At 44.4% G+C, this 12,936-nt stretch overlaps 1 protein-coding gene across 4 annotated transcripts in view; it reads left to right on the top strand.

Annotated features, from left to right (window-relative positions):
- Nucleotides 1-12,936, top strand: part of LOC122675563 — a 44,412-nt gene that overhangs the window by 24,554 nt on the left and 6,922 nt on the right. For 2 of the 4 annotated variants that reach the window (XM_043874477.1, XM_043874476.1), the window contains exons 6-13: nt 3,014-3,058; nt 4,108-4,155; nt 4,314-4,360; nt 4,457-4,506; nt 5,022-5,239; nt 5,351-5,601; nt 8,918-9,052; nt 11,824-11,962. In XM_043874477.1, the coding sequence (XP_043730412.1) occupies nt 3,014-3,058; nt 4,108-4,155; nt 4,314-4,360; nt 4,457-4,506; nt 5,022-5,239; nt 5,351-5,601; nt 8,918-9,052; nt 11,824-11,962 (933 nt within the window). The remainder of the gene's footprint in view (nt 1-3,013; nt 3,059-4,107; nt 4,156-4,313; nt 4,361-4,456; nt 4,507-5,021; nt 5,240-5,350; nt 5,602-8,917; nt 9,053-11,823; nt 11,963-12,936) is intronic. The other 2 variants (XM_043874480.1, XM_043874478.1) reach the window with 2 other exon arrangements.

Raw genomic sequence — 12,936 nt, 5'->3', positions numbered from 1 at the left:
TTCCAATCCTCCTTATTCATAATAAGGATTATTTCATCCAATTAAATGCAATCAGAATTCCAAACTCCATAGATTGGACTAGAATAGAAATGAAGTCAGAGGCTGTGTCTTGGGATCTGTTCTTTGTTGTCCCTGGTTAATAACTGAGTAAATGACCCTGGAGACGCAGGATCCAGAGACAGGGCCACCAGGGTCCAGGCAGCCAGGCTTGGCCCAGGGCCTCGCCAGGGTGGCAACCCGGTGGAAGACATTTGGAATCTGTGAGGCTTGATATAGGCTCGGATTTGAATGGGAAGCTGGAGTCAGTGCCATCAGACAGGGCACATGTAGGAGATGGAGCTGCTGGACCTGGCCCTCAGCCCTGTGAGACACCTGGATGTCCAGGGCTATCCACAGGGCTGCCTTTCCCAAGGTTCTTATCTTTGTTAAAAGACCTTTTATCCTCCACCTTGGGGAAGAGGTCAAAAAGATATCCCGCATTCACCTCCATTCTCAGGTCAGATGGGAGGACCAAATAGTCTACCCTGGGATGCTGGCTTCTCTGTGGATGGGCCAACTGGTCGTGCAGGCTCACCCATCATCCTTCTGATTGGACATACCTTCTGTTCTGAGCTCCATAGTCACCTTAATTGCATGGATTAAAGAGAAGCTGAGGGTTTTGTGTTAGAGAGAAGTGCATCAGTTTCTCTGCTTTGGCTGGGAAGACCTGGTGGAAGACTGTGTGCTAGGCTTCTCTAACAACTTTCATTTTCTTAGCTCCCCAGGCAAATAGCAAGACACAAAAAACATGGGATGTGGATGAAATGCAGTGTAGATGATAGTCATTAAATATTTAGAATTTTATGATGCTTTTTAGGATAGCGACTGTGGGATAGGATTGAAATATTTTCCAGTGCAGGACTTGAATCAGTGTTTCAGAACCTTCAGATCTATGGTATTCTGAGTCCAGAATTCTGAATATGTTTAGTCTCTATTTTCTAGTTCATTTTAATGCTGTTTTTAAAGTCTGGTTCTGTCTTGCAACCCCTGGTCTCCGTGTAATGTCCTGAGAGCAGGCAGCTTGTGTAGCAAGGACTGGAGCCAGGGTCCTGGGGTGGCAGAGACGGGGTCCACTCCTGGGCATTGGTGGTGGCCTGGACCTTCCTCATGTGCTCAAGATGCCTGTCTTACTAATGGGACTCATCCTCCCAAAGGTTGTTCAGATCCTTCAAATCTAAAAGCAAGTATTCAACATATTAGGTCGTCTCCCAAGTGAACGGTTATTGTCTGCTTCAGAATTATTAATGTTTTTGAGTTTCACATATCACCATAGCAAAATAACAGCTAGTACTCACTGACTGCTTGCTGAGTGCCAGGCGCAATCCCTACCTATAATTTAATTTTCTGTCTTTCTGGGCGGTGGTATTACGTTAATTCTCATTTAACAGATGAGGAAAGTAATAGACAAAGATTTCATACATAACTAAAGAGCCTAAGCTCATGCAACTAGTAGCCGGTGTAGATAATAGAAGAATTCACCACTGTTCCCTTTCATAATGTATTTTTGGATTCTGGGATTCTAGTCATTCAGAAAATGAACACTTACCAGGCCCTGGGATTACAGTCCTTGTGAGACTTGCATTCTAATGGGGAGAGAGACAGGAAGCAGAAACACTGAGCTGATCATGTGCGAGGTGGTGAGCAGTGCCCTGATGAAAATGAAAGGGGGAAGAGATGTGTCAGGCAGGCCCTTGCTTTGGGAGAGGGGTGGAATGTCAGGAAAGCCTCTCTGATAAGGTGACATTTGAGCAGAGACAGCAGGAATGTGACCGGGTGAGCAATGTGAATATTCAGCCCGGGAGACAGAGTGCAAAGGGCCTGAGGCAAGAGCTTGCTTTGGTGTGGAGAGTGGTTCAGAGTGACTGGAGGGCAGTAAAGGCAGGGAGGCTGGCCAGGGACGAGTAGTGGGGAGCCAATGGAAAGAGTCTGCATGCTAAATCAGAGACTCTTAGACAATTCCACCTTCAGTTCAGTTCAGTTCAGTTCAGTCGCTCAGTCGTGTCCGTCTCTTTGCGACCCCATGAATTGCAGCACGCCAGGCCTCCCTGTCCATCACCAACTCCCGGAGTTTACTCAAACTCATGCCCATCGAGTCGGTGATGCCATCCAGCCATCTCATCCTCTGTCGTCCCCTTCTCCTCCTGCCCCCAATCCCTCCCAGAATCAGGGTCTTTTCCAATGAGTCAACTCTTCGCATGAGGTGGCCAAAGTATTGGAGTTTCAGCTTCAGCATCAGTCCTTCCAATGAACACCCAGGACTGATCTCCTTTAGGATGGACTGGTTGGATCTCCTTGCAGTCCAAGGGACTCTCAAGAGTCTTCTCCAACACCACAGTTCAAAAGCATCAATTTTTTGGTGCTCAGCTTTCTTCACAGTCCAACTCTCACATCCGTACATGACCACTGAAAAAACCATAGCCTTGACCAGACGGACCTTTGTTGGCAAAGTAATGTCTCTGCTTTTTAATATGCTATCTAGCTAGGTTGGTCATGACTTTCCTTCCAAGGAGTAAGCGTCTTTTAATTTCATGGCTGCAGTCACCATCCACAGTGATTTTGGAGCCCAAAAAAATTAAGTCTGACACTGTTTCCACTGTCTCTCCATCTATTTCCCATGAGGTGATGGGACTGGATGCCATGATCTTAGTTTTCTGAATGTTAAGCTTTAAGCCAACTGTTTCACTCTCCTCTTTCACTTTCATCAAGAGGCTTTCCTTAAACACGCCTAAAATCAGACGTCAGTTCCTCTCTCACTGCTCCGCTATCTCTAACTATGCTAAGCTGAAGGGCTGATGCCAGTCAGGCTCTGTCTTGGGGATAACAACTCCAGCTTAGTTCCCGACTTCTGGCCCCTCTGAGGGACTCTGCATCGGGGCCTGTAGCTGCCCCGCTGAGACACTGGTCTAGCTGAGGGGTGACTGGTGAGGAGCTCGTTCCTGACCACCTGTGCCCTGAGCTCGTTTTGTCTCCACAGATGGGGAGCTAGGAGAGTCTTCCGCCGAGGAAGCGTCTGCTCGGGGTAAGAGTGAGGCGGTGCCCTTGCCCTCCTGTGTCCCCTACGGTATCCTGTTTGCCCTGCGCCCGTGCTGTGAGACGAGGGGGATGCGAGAGCTGTTTGCTTCAGCGTCCAAAGATCAGCTAAAGACTTAATGTGCCAAAGTGGGGTGCATGGATGCTTTCACATTCAAGCTTATTTTCCTGCTTTATACCAGGGGTCCCCAACCCCTGGGTGACTGTCTGGTACCATTAGGAACCGGGCCACACAGCAGGAGGTGAGCGGTGGGCTAGCGAGCGCAGCTTCATCTGTACTTACAGCCACTCCCCATTGCTTGCATTACCGCCCGAGTGCCACCTCCTGTCAGATCAGCGGTGGGACAAGATTCTCATGGGAATACAGACCCTCCTGTGAACTGCCCATGGATCTAGGTTGCCCACTCCTTATGAGACTTTAATGCCTTAGGGTCTGATTCTGCCTTCTGATGTGTTGTATAATTATTTCATTATATATCACAATGTCATAAAAATAGAAATGAAGTGCACAATAAATCTAATGCACTTGAATAATCCCAAAACACCCCCGCTCTCACCGCCCCCCAGTCCATGGAAAAATTGTCTTCTGTGAATCCAGTCCCTGGTTCCAAAAAGTTTGGGGACTGCTGCCTTATACCTACAGCAAGACTCACAAACAGAATGTGTTACGTATCACCGAATCCACTCAAAGAGATGTTTAACATACGTTTAAGGTTCCTGTTGGGCTTGCCCGGTGGCTCAGTGGTAAAGAGTCCACCTGCAATGCAGGAGACACAGGAGACACAGGTTCAGTCCCTGGGTCGGGACAATCTTCTGGAGCAGGAAATGGCAACCCACTCCAGTGTTCTTGCCTGGAGAATCCCATGGACAGCGAACCTGGCAAGCCTCAGTCCATAGTGTCGCAAAGAGTCAGACACGACCGAAGTGATTTAGCACAAAGTTCTTATTGTTTGTGAAGCTGGGTGTTGGGGGTGGGGGTTAACTGATTTATCCTGTGACTGACTTATGCCAATACATGTGTGACAATATCTTTTACAGTTGAAGAATGGGAGGATAAAGAATTGCCCACACAGCATTTTAATTCAGGTATGAACTTATATTCTCCAAAATAGTCTCATTATTGCTGAGGGGGCCTATATCTTTGAATTTTGTAATATGGTCGTATCATATATATTTGTCAAAAAAATTTTATCTGAAAATGCCAGTCACATTCCTATAAGTAAAATTTTTTCTCTATCATTTAGAATCTAATAAAATCCAGTCTCACTGTGAACACTGTAATGCTGAAAATGTAAGTATGTTTTTAATTATAAAGGATGGCTCTTTAATTTGCTTTATTTAAGAAAATGACGTTTACTTATATGTTATATCTGTGCTTTTTCTCCAGAAACACAATGAACTGGTGACTCCCAGGCTTCTTTCCCGAGGACAGTTTTTGTGAGTCATTGGGAGTACGGGAGACATGACACCATTGGTAATTTATCTGTCTATGCAAAAATAACCCCAAGTTGGGGAAACACAAAACAGCATAACTTCACACATTTTATGTACTTTCTTGGATTTTTTTTTTTTTTGTATATATATCATTTTATTTATTTGTTTTGGCTGTGCCGAGTCTTTGTTGCCGTGGGAGCTTTTCTCTAGTTGCAGAGAGTGGGGGCTGCTCTCCTGTGGCACACGGGCTTAGTTGCTCCGAGGTAGGTGGGATCTTCCCGGATCAGAAATCAAACCCGTGTCTCCTGCTTTGGCAGGAGAATTCTTTACTACCGAGCCACCAGGGAAGGCCTTAGATTGTTTCCTTTGAGTGTGATGCTGCTTCAAAATGTTACGGAGTTCCCTCAGTGCTTTTGAGTGAAATTAAATAACCAAAAAAATGAGTTAAAAAAATTTTTTTTGAAGAAATCCTCTCCTAACATCAGGACTTGACGGGTGTTCTTATCTGTCCAATGCAGGCTGAAGGTGGATGGAGAGGGAACTTACCAGTGCACGGAGACTGGTCTGATATTTGAGGTTAACAGGAAAGTTGATATCAAGTATTGCGTCTTGTCCTGGAGCAAATACTCAGACCTCATTGTGAAGCCCTGGGCCGTCGGTGGACCCTTGTTTGATGTTAAATGTGACCCGCTCTGTCTTACCTCCATTCAGTTTCCACATTCCCTCTGCTTGGGTCGTGAGTACTTGTTTGCTAAAAGTTTAATTGGCATGTGCATGTGTGGATGTGTGGGTATGTGTGCAACGCATGCAATGCCCAAGACACTAATTCACCTTCATGTGCTAACAGACCAAGATGCCAACATGACGTTCAAAGTCTTCCACGTTAAAAGTACTGGGGCCTCATTAGAATATACTGTGGACCATTCTGCCACCCATGTCAAATGGCGTGTGAGTTCTCTTTCTCCTGTGGGACCCGTTATTCAAAGCGAAGAGACGGTATTCCACCACGGGGCGGTGATCTTGTACAAAGCCATCGACCATAACCCGTCCTTGTCTTTTCGAGTGTATGTAGCAACCAATAATGAATCCTTCATCAAGGTAAAGTCAATGAAAGTGAATACTAAATGTTGAATACTGTGTGTTCAGACTTTAATGCAAGGTCTGGGTGATGTCTGTTGATTTAAGATCTGGGTGTCTCTGTTGATTTAATTGTCTCCCCACGGTGGGTCTGATGTCATGCTCACTCACCGACGTTATAAGATCAGTGCCAGGTCCTCAGATCCTTGGGGCATGGGTGTTTATACACGTGAACAGCGTCGGGAGGAGAGCAGATAGGAAAATAGCTCTCTAGAGGTGGGTGTGGCACAATCAAGCAGGCCTGGCCTCAGAGAGGGTTGCCTGGAGAACAGCCAAGGCCATCTATTCTTTACAGCCTTGCTGCTGAACATGTGATTTGGGGACCAGGGAACCAGGAGTGGCTGGTTGCTGTCAGCAGGGTGTTCCTTAAAATGCCAAATCTCAGCACCACCCAGACCTGCCTGCCCTGCTCAGAATTCCCAGGTAACTGGGACATTACAGTTGGCAAGACACCTGCCCTGGATTCACTGGGGGGGCCGTTTCGGGTCTTTGGGTCAAATGTAGGGAGACTGGAGATTCCTCCTTGGCTTAACGCTCTGCCAGTAAGATACACCTCATAGGGTAACTCATTCCAGAGTAATTTTTTGGATAAAAGTTGACGTTTGGTTCGTGGGTTCAGCATTCTAGGTTTTGTAGCAGTAGATATTCATGAAGCACCCAATACGTTTAAGGTATAATGACCTGAGGGGAAGGGTTTGAATATTCATAATGGAACCCGTTTGCCAGAATGCAGAATAAATCTATGTTGTTTAGCCCATTTTCTGAACTATATCATTGAGAACAGAGGATTGAATCTCCTTTTATACCCTGGCCCACTCTAAATACAGTTATAGTGACTTAGAGGTGGGTGGAGCACTGACAAAAGATAAAGCAGTGACTCAAAATTATCCTTTCAGATTCAAAATCAGGGTTTGACAGATGTGAAAAAAAAATAAGCGTTCGGTTCAGTTCAGTTGCTCAGTCATGTCTGACTCTTTGGACCCCATGAACCGCAGCACGCCAGGCCTCCCTGTCCATCACCAACTCCCGAAGTCCACCCAAACCCATGTCCACTGAGTCAGTGATGCCATCCAACCATCTCATCCTCTGTTGTCGCCTTCTCCTCCTGCCCTCAATCTTTCCCAGCATCAGGGTCTTTTCAAATGAGTCACCGCTTTGCATGAGGTGGCCAAAGTATTGGAGTTTCAGCTTCAGCATCAGTCCTTCCAGTGAACACCGAGGACCGATCTCCTTTAGGATGGACTGGTTGGATCTCCTTGCTGTTCAAGGGGCTCTCAAGAGTCTTCTCCAACACCACAGTTCAAAAGCATCAATTCTTTGGCCCTCAGCCATCTTTATAGTCTAACTCTCACATCCATGTATGACCACTGAAAAAACCATAGCCTTGACTAGACAGACCTTTGTTGACGAAGTAATATCTCTGCTTTTTAATATGCTGTCTAGGTTGGTTATAACTTTCCTTCCAAGGAGTAAGTGTCTTTTAATTTCGTGGCTGCAGTCATCATCTGCAGTGATTTTGGAGCCCCCCCAAAGTAAAGTCAGTCACTGTTTCCACTGTTTCCCCATCTGTTTGCCATTAAGTGATGGGACCGGATGCCATGATCTTAGTTTTCTGAATGTTGAGCTTTAAGCCAACTTTTCACTCACCTCTTTCACTTTCATCAAGAGGCTTTTTAGTTTCTTCACTTTCTGCCATGAGGGTGGTGTCATCTGCATATCTGAGGTTATTGATATTTCTCCCGGCAATCTTGGTTCCAGCTTGTGCTTCCTCCAGTCCAGCGTTTCTCATGATGTACTCTGTATATAAGTTAAATAAGCAGGGTGACAATATACAGCCTTGATGTACTCCTTTTCCTATTTGGAACCAGTCTGTTGTTCCATGTCCAGTTCTAACTGTTGCTTCCTGACCTGCATACAGGTTTCTCAAGAGGCGGGTCGGGGGTCTGGTATTCCCATCTCCTTCAGCATTTTCCACAGTTGATTGTGATCCACACAGCCATGATAAAGTATACTACTTTGTGAATTATAATTTGAGTTATAGAATTTATATCAAGCTACCCACTCCCAGTGGTTTTAGGTTGTAGTATTTGCATGCTTTAAAAATGTTATACAGATTATAACTAGCAATATGTATTAAAGTGTAAAAACTTTAAGTAACAGATTTTTTTGTTTCCTCCTAAGAAAGTAAAATATGCTTTCTGTAATCTCACTAAAGATAATACTTTCAGTTGGGAAAGTAATCTTCAAAGTGGTATAAAAATAACTGCACCTAAAGTATAATTCCTGGAGGAGGAAATGGCAACCCACTCCAGTATCCTTGCTTAGAAAATCCCATGGACAGAGGAGCCTGGTGGACTATAGCCCATGGGGTCACAAAGAGTTGGATATGACTGAGTGATTGAACACACATACCTATAAAGTAAAATTAGCATAGATTTGGAAAAAGCACTATTATTTAATGAACCTTATATTTTAAAAGTAAATTCAGTTAACTGAAAGAGCATGATCCAGACTTCCTGGGAAGCTGGGGTCAGGCGTTGATTACATCAGCAGATGTGGAGAAGGCTGCCGTCAGGACAATGGAGAGCGTGGCATGGGGAAGGCAGGATATCCTTCCTGGCTGGTGTTTTATTTTTACACCTTCTCCAGTTAATTTTTTTTTTTCCTGTGTAGGAAAAGATTTCCTTGAACTCTGTCTCAAAAAACCTAAATTTTATATTCAGCCATACAGCTACTTTACCAAGGGAGCTTGGGCCAGAGATTACATTCACCTCTTGGGGGGCCTTGGAACAATACATGTAAAATCGGTGTCCCTCTAGGGCCACGTCAGAAAGAGAGTTGTGTTAGCAGGATGGGAACATATCCAGTGTGGGGCAGAGACACTGGGAGTCAGCTGGAACCACTGCCAGTGAAAGAGGTGCTCTCTGTTCACATGATGGGCATGGAATTAATCTGCATGTGTCATGCAAGTGCTCATGTAACGTGCTCAGACCCTTCAGAAGCAAATTAGTGGTGCCACAGAGGGTATAAGTGACCCTTCTGGCTGTAGTGCTTTTGTGGGGAGATGTTTGGCTGTGTGAGAGATGCGTAGGACAGAGGTGCCTCCGCTTCTGGGCCTTTTTCCCCTTGTGATCACTGTGGGACATCCTCCCTGGCCGTCACTTCTGTAGGAGGACATGAAAATAATGCGACTGGCACATACACTGCCCGGCTCTTGACTTTGACTCTCACAGTTGTTGCTGATGGATTTCAAAACCCAACCTATTTCCACCTTTAGGATATTTCCAAGTCTGTAAAGCACTCCTCTAAGAAATTCATGAAAATCGACAAGCCTCCAGTTTGCCAGAAGTTGCTGCAGAATGGGAAGAAGTACAGGCTGATCAGTGAGCCAGAAGCTGAGATCACCCCAGAGGTAGACACTGTAGAAAATCAGCTTGGAGTAGCAGTGGGGGGAGTGTGTAGATTTCTTAGATAGAGCATCTTGAAGATATTTAAAAATAATGCATTTTGTTCTCCTTTTTTTATCTCCTAGTGTCTAAGAAAGCAGTTGTTTTGTTAAACTTGCATTTTATTCCAAAGGTGCTGTTGAATTTCAGGGTTCATCTGCAGTCATCAAAAATATAGACTCTCCATTTCTCTTTACCTTTGAAAAGGTTTTCAGTTTTCTTGCATTTTAAATTAAGTTATTCAAATAATTTTAGCTTCAAAGGAATACAAAACTTAAGTTTAAGTCATGCAAAGCATTAAAGGTTAATGGAAAAGAGTTGCTAACAAAGGATATCGGGCTTTTCCTACTGGAAGGCATTTGAAAAATAGTTATGGGAATAAATTGTTAGATTTGAAGCATTCACTGTACACACCACGACACTTGTAAGTGATTTTGGCTTCCCGGAAATGACTTAGTTATTTTTAAAGTTTATTTTCATTATGTGCCCTGGGTGTATGCCATAGCTTATCTAGTCTGGACATCTGTGTGGAAATTCCTTTTGTCTACCTCCTTTGTCTGTTTTACAGTTTATGAAAAGTTGAAAACATGTTTTGATTCCATATTAAAAGTGGGAGGCCAGAGAGCTAATTGCAATGGTCCATGTTGCATTGTTTTATTGCATTGGTATTATCAGGGCCTTGCACCCTATAGAAGCAGTCAGGTTGATCACGACAGTCTTCCTTCCTGTTTTGTTTCAAAGTGTCTCTGCACATGTTTTGAACCATTTGAGCCATACAATAACACGGCTGAGGAAGCCAATGTGCAAAGCAGGTGGGCGCTCTGCCCAGGCCACATAGGCCAGCAGAGCTTGCCCATGGCCCCGACTGCCTTGGCTCCTGAATCTACCGTCTCCCCACTGGGATCTGAGAGGTTGATTTTCATCCCTTCCATACTGATCAGGCCCCCGCAGATGGCACATCAAGAGAATCACGAGAATCAAACTGCAGCCTTGTCTGGGCAGTGGAACTAAATGAGAAGGGTGTGCTTTTCAGTGGCCTGTGCAGCATAATGGATTTCCCTGGGAAGCTTTAAAAAAAAATTCGGTGGCCTGGGTCCCACCTCCAGAGATGCTGACTTAATTGGTCTGGGAATGGCCCAGGCATTGGACTTGTTAAAGCTCCCAAGGTGACTATAATGTGCTGCCAAGGTTAAGAACCACTAGGAGAGGGAAGAATACATATTGAATGGGTGGATGTTCCCAGAAAGAGACCGAGGGGGTCTCAGGAGTTGTTTCTTACAAAAGATGTTGATAGCTAGAGGGCTTTAAATAGTCTGCATTCTAGTGCATAGTCAGTCACATAGTGGGTGCATAGTCTGTCACTAACTGAGTGCTCTCTCTTAACCAAATTTCTGGTCTATAAAATGGGGATAATCTCCCAAGATTGCTGTAAGGATCATATAAAGTAATGGTTTGGGGCACTCCTGAGAGTTGTAAAACTCCGTGTAAATATAAGGTGCTCTTATTAGTTTTATACCATTAATGATTTGCTTAACTGACATCAGATGTGCCTATTACCAGCCCGCCTGATAAAAGCTAAGAATTAAAAAATAGGTAAGTCACAGTCTTTTCCCTCAAAGATGCCAGTGTAGTGAGGGAAATGCTCCATTCATGTAGAGAAATAATTTTACTATAACGTGGCGTTCCTTTAGAGACAAGTACAAGTGCAGTGGGTTTCCAGGAAGGCTTTCTCGTGGGTGATGTTGGCTCTGGGTTTGAAGGGTGAGGGATTCCCTGGGAGAGACAAGCTTTCCCAGGCTGTCCTGGGAGAGGTGGCCACAGGTGCCTAAGGAGGGCACGGAACTGTTCAGCTGGGCTGAGCCCCAGGAGAGTTCTGGGGAAATGAACCTGGAAGGATTTAGGAGAGTGGAGTTAGGGGAGGCGCTGTCTCAGCTTTGTAGAGCTCAGTGACTGACTGTTGGAAGGTTAGGAGGATAATACTAGTGACTTGGAACAGAAAGGAAGAGGAACAGATTAAGAGCATTAGTTTGTATTGGTGACACCCGGTGCAGTTCACTAATGTTTTTTTTAAAGATGTATTTCTTGCTAGCCAAGAAGAGAAGCAGAGGCATGGGAAGCCAGGAGACAGTCTGAATAGTGGTTAAGAGCTCAGACTTTGGAGTCACAGACGTGTATTCCAGTTCCAGTTCCACCACTTAGATGTGGACTTGGGCAAATTCAGTCACTTCTCCGGGATCGTTTACTCATAAAATAGTGATAACAGGATTTGTTGGGGGAAGGTGGTGTTCACTGAGGGAATGTGGACACAGCACTGCACATAGTTCTGTAAATGTGAAATCAGTTGGACAGGTCAGAGAATGATCTAAGAGAAAGGTGGTAAAGAGCTTAAAGCACCTGGGAGAGAGTGGCTGATGGTTGAGCACAGGTTCCATTTGGGGAACATGAAATATTGGAAGTCGGGAAAGGGCTGAAAAGTTACACTTTGGAAAACAAGGGCCATGGGACTAGAAGCTTCAGTGAGGTGGAAAACAGTTCTAAGTAAGAGTAAGGGGGGCTGAAAGCGGGAGAGTGAGAGGAGGTGTGGTTAAGGAGTGGATTTACAAGGTCAGAACTTCAACGGGTGTCCACTGAAGCACTGACCCTTCTCATTGCCTTTATTCCTTATCTGACATTTTATGTTGTTAATTAATGCAACTTTTAAATTTACGAAAACCACCTTTTTTTTTTTTTTTTGAAGGAAATTGAATTTGTGGATGGTTCACTTTTAAAATTGAAAAGTTATATTGAAGTGTATCTGGAGCAACCAGTGGAGTTTAAATTACTCTTGGTTGAAATGGATTCCGAGGAGATTGTATGGAAGGCAAAACTGAGAGAGTGTGAGTATCTTGTATCTTTATTGACTCAAAACTCTGTTTGGCAGGTGAGGGGTTGGGGAGGGTTGGGGGGACTGGCTCGGGTGGAAGGCAAATAGGTACTCGTCTGTTCCATCACCGTAACATCAAAAAATTCGATTAAGAGAAGCAGAGGCCCCAGTTCTTGGGACAGAAGTGCTGGCTCTGGTTCTCAGGCCTCCACCGTCAAATCCCCACATTCAGCAGATGCACAGAGCCCATATTTGCTATTGAGGCTTTATACTCCAGAAACAAAACCCAATCTAATCCATTTGGGATTCTGTCCTAGTTTAAGCCAGAAGCTTTTGTATAGGTGTGACTCCTGTTCTCAATATTATACCCTTAAATTAGCCAGTTTGAAACAGGCCCTTTTATACAAACTACCGTTACTTAACCCAGAGGAGTCCTAGTTTTGGGATTCTGTATTGGAGATTGTATTATTTAATTTGCTCAAATAAATGAACCTGAAAGATGTTAACTTTTTAATCATAGCAAATGCCACAGTAATAAAGGTATTTAATATGTAGCAACCTGAATAACAGATGTTCTTCCAGACTAAGCCTCTTGGCAGTTTTAAAGACCACTTTTTAAGACTTCTTTTTAAAACTTTACTTAATAATATTCTGCCTCATAAGATGGTTCTGCTTTCTGTTGTTTTGGGGAGGCCTATCCTAATGATGAACAGAAATTGCCCATCACTCATAAGATGTCTTCACTTAAGGGACCTGTGGAAGGCCTGCCCAACATAAAGGCGTCTGTTTGAGCAGGGCTGAACTCATGGGGCAGGTGGTGTCAAATCATAATGAAGTGTCTGCAAAGAACCCACCAAGTATACATAATGATAATACATATATGAGATTCTTTTACGTGTGTGTATTTGTGTGTGTGTGTGTGTGAGAGAGAGTCACTTAGCCATGTCCGACTTTTTGCGACCCCATGGACTGTAGCCCACCAGACTC

This window comes from Cervus elaphus, chromosome 19, assembly GCF_910594005.1.
Source record: "Cervus elaphus chromosome 19, mCerEla1.1, whole genome shotgun sequence".
In the NCBI taxonomy this organism is placed as follows: Eukaryota; Metazoa; Chordata; class Mammalia; order Artiodactyla; family Cervidae; genus Cervus; species Cervus elaphus.
Note: the sequence above shows the minus strand (reverse complement) of the source record. Positions and strands in the feature narration are given on the sequence as shown.